The 8,221-nt window shown below is 55.2% G+C and overlaps 2 protein-coding genes and 1 long non-coding RNA gene across 3 annotated transcripts; 2 read left to right on the plus strand and 1 right to left on the minus strand.

The window, feature by feature from the left end:
- Positions 1–273: 273 nt before the first annotated feature.
- On the minus strand, positions 274–1,035 carry LOC108166483 (uncharacterized). The gene is made up of 2 exons (XR_001776838.1): positions 545–1,035; positions 274–364 (listed from the first exon to the last, which is right to left on the minus strand). It is a non-coding gene; the product is annotated as an uncharacterized LOC108166483 (long non-coding RNA).
- Positions 1,036–1,185: 150 nt separating this feature from the next.
- On the plus strand, positions 1,186–3,794 carry cdipt (CDP-diacylglycerol--inositol 3-phosphatidyltransferase (phosphatidylinositol synthase)). Its single transcript, XM_008417192.2, has 6 exons — positions 1,186–1,361; positions 1,983–2,117; positions 2,187–2,340; positions 2,423–2,504; positions 2,628–2,709; positions 2,904–3,794. Exons 1-6 carry the CDS (start codon positions 1,319–1,321, stop codon positions 3,035–3,037), a joined length of 630 nt encoding a protein of 209 aa, XP_008415414.1. The 5' UTR covers positions 1,186–1,318; the 3' UTR covers positions 3,038–3,794.
- A 101-nt stretch (positions 3,795–3,895) lies between these two features.
- maza (MYC-associated zinc finger protein a (purine-binding transcription factor)) lies at positions 3,896–8,215 on the plus strand. The gene is made up of 7 exons (XM_008417193.2): positions 3,896–5,354; positions 6,052–6,196; positions 6,292–6,665; positions 6,747–6,997; positions 7,069–7,132; positions 7,267–7,438; positions 7,630–8,215. The coding sequence occupies exons 1-7, from the start codon at positions 5,322–5,324 to the stop codon at positions 7,953–7,955; spliced, it is 1,365 nt and encodes a 454-aa protein (XP_008415415.1). The 5' UTR covers positions 3,896–5,321; the 3' UTR covers positions 7,956–8,215.
- Positions 8,216–8,221: the final 6 nt, after the last annotated feature.

Below are 8,221 nucleotides of genomic sequence, written 5' to 3' on the forward strand. Positions count from 1 at the left end.
AAGATCCGTTAGAAACCAGCGCAGAGCAATAAACGCTCCAGTTAATCACACATGAGGCGACAAACATACAATATATAGTTACACTGCTGAGTTAATGGTGTTAAAAACCAAACCAGTAGAAACTGAGTTAACATGTCAGATTCCCTCCTCACCTCGTCTTGATGAGAACAGAGAGCAGTTCACTGGTTTCTGTCCAGTCAGCTGACCACTTGGTGCTCAGACAGTTTCACTTTACGCACAGAGAACATCGTGGTTTCTCTTCAGGTTTTTCTCTTTGTGGAGGATCAATAAATAACTTATTGGTGTTTCACCATCACCACCAGGTATGAAGGGCTTTAGGCTTTGAGTTTCACCACAGCAGCAACTGAAACATCAGGAGAAGAAGATCAGCTTGTTGTTATGGAGGCTGGTGATGAAAATCTATTTATTTATGTCACATGGACTTTTATCAAGTTTTATACATTTTATTTTCATATATTTATTGTTTTTCTTCTTTAGATATTAGGTTGACTTAGAATGATTATAAATAATGTACAGGAATAACCTGGTGCTGTTACATGTCAATCATCAGGGGGCCAATCAGATGACAGGGGGGCACTGGCCCCCCCTCTGGCTCCGCCCCTGCCCTCATGGATATTAATATGCACCTTTATTGTTTCTTCATACAAAACCAAACACAACCACATGGTTCCCATCTCCACCTCATCATCTGTACCATCATCTCCCATGTTCCTGCTATTATTCTGTCAAACCTTCTAAGCTGCACCAGTGTAGTTGACCTTTTCCTTCTGACCGAGGAAGATTCAATTGATGAGAAATCTGAATTTAGAGGCGCACAGTCTACAGAATCAACGTTCCTCCTGGTATTATGAACACATACAAAGCAGAACGCAGTGCTCAAAATAAAAGTTCATTATTTCGTTTATTTTTGTAAATCAACATTTTTTAAATTTTATTTTAGTCCTCAGAAAATGAAAGTTTGCATTTAAAGCGCCGGTATGATCCTGCTTGGTTTGGATCAAATGACTGCAGAACCTGCTGAACTTTGACCTGCTGAGGAGGAAGTTCCCGCCACCAGGGACTGAACCGGAACACGCCCCTGGATTAAAGTCTTCAGGAAACTCAAGGTTCGGTTTACTAAGATGAATCCGTCCCTGGATCAGAACCGCCCACGGAGCGACCTTTATTCTGAAAGCACGCACCGGATGTACCAGCTTCCGTCCTTCCAGCCGAACCGAACTGTCAGCAGCAGGTCTCATCGCGGAACCCACCCAGACACGCGGCAGGTTCGGATCAAGATCCGGGACCGAACTCCACGATGACCCAGGAAAATATTTTCCTCTTTGTTCCGAATTTAATCGGTGAGTTTTTTCCTCCATCAATTTAGCTTAGCATTATCCATCATGGCGGCGCCGCTCAGACCAGACTCAATTGAAAAAATGACAAATTTAAAGAATCTGTGGTTCTGACCCGGTTCTGTTGCTATAATGACTTCTGGAGTCGAATCTTAAAGAACCCAAAGAGTCGCTAAAAATAATCGGACTTATTTTTATTCTGTTTTTAGTTGGTTGAAATAACATTTGGAGGTCTTGTATGTTTTAACTGAAGTCTCGGAAGTGGCTTTAAACTGTTGTTATTGATCCGCTTATTCAGATCAATAATCTGGGCGACACGGTCCGTTCTTCAGCGTGGTGGTGGTTCTGTACCACCTGGTCCAAACCCATGCTGGTTCTGATGTTCTCCATTCTAACCGTCTTTATTCTTCCATTGGGTTTTATGTGAAAGAAGCCAAGTGGATCAGAACCGAAGAGGAAAGAACTTCTGGATCCGAACATTTCTTCTGTTAATAAAAAACTGAGAAGTGTGGCTTGCAGCTATGACAGCTGTAAGTGGACCTAGTTCTGTCTGATCAGAACCGGTCCAGATGTTGTGGTGCAGCAGCGGGTCAGACAGGTTCTGGTTCTGGTTCTGTCTGTGTGCAGGTTACGCCCGTGTGGTTCTGGCGCTGCTGTCCTTCTACCTGATGCCCAGCAGTCCGTGGCCGGCCGTCTTCTGCTACCTGCTGAGTGCGCTGCTGGACGCCTTCGACGGCCACGCCGCGCGGGCGCTGGACCAGGGTACGCGCCGCCTCCGGGAACCCGGGCGTGCCCTCTGTGACCTCTGACCTCTGGGTGGTTTGCTTCCAGCCACCAAGTTTGGCGCCATGATGGACATGCTGACGGACCGCTGCGCCACCATGTGTCTGCTGGTCAACCTGGCGCTGCTCTACCCCTCCTACGCCTTCCTCTTCCAGCTCAGCATGAGCCTGGACATCGCCAGCCACTGGCTGCACCTGCACAGGTGAGTCTGCTGCCGCTGGGCCGGACTGGACCGGAACCGGCCCGGTTCTGGTTCTGCTGACTGCAGTCTCCTTCCTCCTCAGCTCCACGGTGAAAGGCTCAGGAAGCCACAAGACCATCGACCTCTCTGGGAACCCGATCCTCCGGCTCTACTACACCTCCAAGGTCAGAACCGGACCGGGCCGCTCCCAGAACCGGACCGGGCCGCTCCCAGAACCGGACCGGGCCGCTCCAGCTCTCATGAGTCATGGTTACAGTCAGTTTCAGCTGGTTCTGGTTCTGTTTCAGCCGGTTCTGTTCGTGATGTGCGCTGGGAACGAACTCTTCTTCTGCCTGCTCTACATCCTGCATCACATCCAGAACCCGGCAGGTAGGCCCGCAGCATGACGCTGCCACCTCCGAGTGTGTCTGGATTATTCATCTGGGTTCTGTAATCCCTCCATAGTCTCAGAACGTTTTCTTCGTTTGGAGCTCAAATTAAAGCGACCCGCTTCCTGCTGCTGCGGTTCTGGGTCAGACTCAGAACCGGACCGACCCACTTTAACCCCGCCCCCCTCTCTGCAGGTTGGCTCCGCCCCCTCCTCGCTCTCTGCGGCGCCGTCTCCCTCCTGAAGGCGGCCATCAGCGTTCTCCACCTGGTCACCGCCTCCCAGAACATGGCCGCCCTGGACGCCGCCGAGCGCGCCAAGAGGCTCTGAGCGGCCCGACAGACTCGGTACCGGTTCTGGTCCGGCCCGATTGAAACGCCTCATTCATGACCAAATTTCACAAAATCACAAATATTCCAGCAAATATTACAGATTAGAGACAAAACATCCCATAATCCCTGGACTGGCCCGGTTCTGATCCGGTTCTGATCCGGCTCTGATCATGTGATCCGGGTCGGGTGTCCAGCTCAGGCAGAACCAGCACATCCAGACTGGGTTCTCTGGTTCTGGTGGACCTGTCGACCCGGGCCAGACTTGTTCTGGAGGTTCTGCTGAGTCCAGAACCGCCGGGCTCTGGCCCACAGAACCTCAGCAGAATCAACAGAACTTCATTCCTCCTGAACTCATCCGGGTCAAACCGGGCCCCGTTCTGGTTCCGGTCGGCTTTCCGCTCCGATTCCATTGATGTTGTGATGAAATGTTCAGTATTTGGTGTCCAGGAACCGGGCCGGTTCCGGACGCGTAGAACCGGGCCGGTTCCGGACGCGTAGAACCGGGCCGGGTTCTGGAGCTTTTATTGTGATGTAATTTATTATTATTGATAAGGTCCAATAACATGTGGAAACTCACCGTTTCTCCAGGAAGAGGTTCTGGAGGTGGGTTCTGGGTTCTATTGGACCGGGTCGTGTCTGATGCTCTTTGTTTTCATAGGAATTCTGGGAATCTGGGAATCTGGGAATCTGGGAATCTGCTTCTTTACTTTTTTATTATTTGATGTGAAATGAGAATAAAGTTTTGCTGCAGCTGGTTCTGACCCGGTTCTGTTCATTATTCAGAACTTTGTCTGTATGATTCCTGGTTCTGGTTTCAGTGAAACAGAAAATACAACGACCGGAACCAGAACCAGAACCGCTCCAACATCATTTTCCTCTAAATAAAAATACTTAGAATCTCAACATGAAATGGTCCTGGAAGTGGACCCGCTCAGCCGGACCAGAACCAGCAGAACTCTCGACCCTGTTCCTCAAAGATTCTACTGGATCAGAACCAGAACCCAGCAGGTCCAGAACCTGTTCTGCCTTGGTTAAGCACAGCGGTTCTGAAGGTCCAAATAGATGCAGAAGGTCCAGGTGGTTCTGATCCAGTCTGACTACAAGAATCAGCGCCTCCCAACAGAACCGGTCCAAAACAGACTGCTGGATGCTGCGTCGCCAGGCAACCGGATGCTGCCAGAGCGTTGCCATGGAGAGGTCCGAGAAGGAATCACCTGATCAGAACCAAGACGGGTTCTGGACCCAGCAGGCCTCCAGAGCCAGCCAGGACCCGGTTCGGTCATCAGCAGCTCATCACCACTCAGCCTCTGGACCCTCCGAACCGCCCGCCAGGGATTACGGGTCACCGGAACCGGCTATATTTGTCTCGCGCTCGGAGGAAAACAGGAAGTGGTTTATTTTTTATTTGTAGTTTTCTTGAAAACCTGAAACTACAAGAACAAAGATCAAAAAGCTGCTCAGTAAAAGAATCGGACTGGTTCCGGACGGACCTGCTGAACGCTCTCTGGTCCAAACAGAACCAGAACCTAGAATTGGGTTTTTCCTGTATGGAGTTCGGCGAGCCGCGCGACCAGGCGCCCACGTCACGCTCCGTCCAGCTGTTGCACCTGCGCGAATCGTTACCTTTAAGATGCTCGAGGGATAAAGCCTCGAACCGGACTCCATTACAGCCCGGAGTTCGGCCAGCCCGTCCGGACCGGCCGGCCCGTCTCTGTTCCTGACCGACCGCTGCGGAGAGGTTCCGTTCGGCGCTGAGGACGGATTAGCGGCTGGAGCTGCTTTCTGTCGGAGGAGGAGACCCACGGCACGAGACGGGGTCCGCGCGGAGGGAGCACGAGCCCAACCCTTTCCCTTTAAAGCGCCGACAGGGGGGAGAAGAGGAGATCAAAGAGGAGGGAGGAGGGAGCGGGAAAAACCGAAACTCCTCCAGACGCCGAGGCGGAGCCACGGACCGGGCCGGGCCGGGGCGCCGCTGAGCGGCGGAGGCGCAGCAGGAAACACCGAGGCTTGGCTCCTGCAGCGGAGGCCTTCCTGGAAGATCCGAATAAAACTGCAGAACAGAACCGAGCCGGTCCAACTGCCCGGTGCCTCCAGGCTGCAGCTGTTTGTATTAAAATGCACCAACCATCACTGGGCCTTAGCACACCGCAGAACCGAGCCCTGCTGGACTCTCTGAGCTGTCAGTGAGCAGGAGCCACCAGGCCCCATAATCGGAACCAGAACATTTGGCCCTGGGTTCCGGGCCCCCCTCCTCCTCCCTCCCCTCTCTGCAGGCCCTCAGCATGGACACTTCCTGGAGCAACTTCCTCTTCCAGGTAGGTGTTGATCCGGGTGCAGGGGGTCAGGGGTCACAGAGGGGTCAGGGGGATCTGCAGGGGATCTTCAGAGGTCCACCAGGTCCTGTGATGAACCCGGTCCTGTTCGGACCTCCAAAGTTCAGCTGTCCAGGCATCAGAACTATCAGAACCATCATCCAGAGTCTAACAGGGTGACAGGAAGTTGCACTTTCCCCGACCCAGTTCTGGTCCATTTTTACAGAATCCCAGTTTCACTTTGAGGTTTTTCCCCCAGAACATTCAGCTCAGAGTGGTGATGGTTCTGACCGGGTAGAACATCCAGAACCTTCTGGGTTTAGACATTTTATCTGTCCAGTCTTTCTGACTGCTGGAGGACTTCCTGGTTTCTGTCAAATCAGAGAGGAGGAAGACGCCTCTGAGTCTGGAGAAACTGGACCTGGAACCAGAACCAGAACCATGGAAACCCAGCAGGATGTTCTGAGGCTGCCGAGTCAGAAATAACTGATTGAAAAGGAGAGAATCACCATAGCAACCAGTTACTACTAAAGGGCTACTGGGGGGCGGGGCTAACTTTGAGACTAAACGCCTACTCTTCAAAATAAGAGTCTGACTCCATCTGAATAGATCATGTGACCTCTGGAGCGACCTGATTGGTTAACCTGATGCAGAGGATTCTGGGAAGCAGAGCTGCAGATTAATCCAGATGTTCTTACAGCCGACCCAGACCCAACCCGAGGCGCCGCTTCAGGCCGAGCTGCTGCCGGACCTGACCGGGTCGGCCCAGAGTCCCCCGGCAGAACACATCGCGACGCCCCCGTCCACCGTTGACACGGCCGCCCTGAGCGAGGAGCCGCTGCCAGGTGAGCAGAAACAGAATCTGGACCGGACCTTCCTGCGGGACTGGTTCTGGAGCTCAGAACCTGACCCGTGTCTGTGTAACCGTGGTGCCTGTCAGTCAAGCCGCTGCCCAAGCCGACCAGGCCGGCCCACATCTGCTCCACCTGCAACAAGGAGTTCAAGAACAGCTACAACCTGCGGCGCCACCAGTCCGTCCACACGGGCGTCAAGATGAAGGACCGCGCGGCGCGGGACAAGGAGGACGGCGCCAAGACGGGCCGGCTGGAGAAGACCGCCATCCCTCTGTCCCTGCTCCAGCTCACCCTGCCGGCCCAGCCGCTGCCCCCGGCCGGCGCCCCGGACGCCCTCGCCCCGCTCGCCGGCCAGGACGCCCAGCCGCTCTCCGTCTCCATTGCCCCGGCAACCGTCACCATGGCCGCGCCCCCTCAGCCCATCCAGGCGGCCATTGTTGTGGTGGGCTCCATGGAGCAGGTGTGTCAGCTGGTTCCGAAGGTCTGAATGCCGGTTCTGAATTTCCTTATCACATGGGCTTCCTTTGTTCCGTCCGCACAGAATCCCAGTCCCAGCCCGGTTCCCAACCAGGTGAGGAAGAACCATGCCTGTGAGGCGTGCGGGAAGGCCTTCCGGGACGTGTACCACCTGAACCGGCACCGGCTGTCCCACTCGGACGAGAAGCCGTACTCCTGCCCCGTCTGCCAGCAGCGCTTCAAGAGGAAGGACCGCATGAGCTACCACGTCCGCTCGCACCAGGGCGGTGTGGAGAAGCCCTACATCTGTCCGCACTGCTCCAAGGCCTTCTCCAGGTAGGACCGCCTCTCCAGAACCAGAACCCAACCCTCCTGCCGTTCATCACTTCCCCGTCTGTCTGTCGCAGACCGGATCACCTCAACAGCCACGTCCGACAGGTCCACTCCACCGAGAGGCCCTTCAAATGCACGGTGGGTTCAGCTGAGGCGGTCTAGAACCCGACTAACCTGACAACCGGTACCGTCATGACAACCGGTACCGTCATGACAACCGGTACCGTCATGACAACCGGTACCAGCCACCATCTCTAACGTGTTTCCTGCAGACGTGTACGTCAGCGTTTGCCACGCGGGACCGCCTCCGTGCGCACCTGATCCGCCACGAGGAGAAGGTGCCGTGCCACATCTGCGGGAAGCTGCTGTCGGCGGCGTACATCACTGACCACATGAGGGTCCACAACCAGTCGCAGCACCACACCTGCCACCTCTGCAACCGCAGTAAGACGCAGCCTCACCTGCACGCTCATGCATGCATCCCTCGGTAACCAGGCGTGTATCAGTCCGCTGCGGAAAGTAGACCCACCTGGACCTTTTGTGCCTGGTTCTGGCTTCGGGACAGCTCCAGATCCCCGTCTTTTCAGGATTGGTTGAAAGCTGTGCAGAGTTCTGAAGATCCGGTTTTGTTGCAGGTTTCACCACCCTCACCTACCTGCGGGTCCACGCTCAGAAGCACCACGGCCAGGAGTGGAAGGAGAGCGGCGGGGCGCGGGGGGCCTTCGGCGGGGCCGGCGCCGGCGGCGTGCTGCTCTGCCAGCTCTGTGGGGTCCAGTGTAAGACGGCCACGCAGCTGCAGGGTCACATGGGCACCCACGCCCCGCAGGGCGACCCGGCCCCCAACCGGACCAGCGCCGAGCCCGTCGGCACCACCAGCGCCACCGTCACCGTGGCCAGCCCGCTGCCGGTGGGGCTGCTGGTCACCGACTGCTCCGGCATCGGCCCCCCGCCCCACAGTTAGCGCGGTGGGGGCGGAGGGGGCGGGGCCAGCAGTGCTGCCAGGTGAGGTCAGGTGAGGTCAGGTGAGGTCAGGGGAGGTCATGAGGGGTCATGAGGTTTTGGGTCGGGTCAACCTTCTGGTTCTCTTGTGTCGGTTTCAGAGACATTGTTTCCAGGTGAGTTGCACACGCTCAGTCCAACTACGCAGGACAAAGGGTTCTGGTTCTGCTGCAGACGAACCGTTTGGGTTCTGGTTCCGGTTCTGCTGCAGAGGAACCGTTTGGGTTC

This window comes from Poecilia reticulata, linkage group LG8 (genome assembly GCF_000633615.1).
Source record: "Poecilia reticulata strain Guanapo linkage group LG8, Guppy_female_1.0+MT, whole genome shotgun sequence".
Lineage (NCBI taxonomy): Eukaryota > Metazoa > Chordata > Actinopteri > Cyprinodontiformes > Poeciliidae > Poecilia > Poecilia reticulata.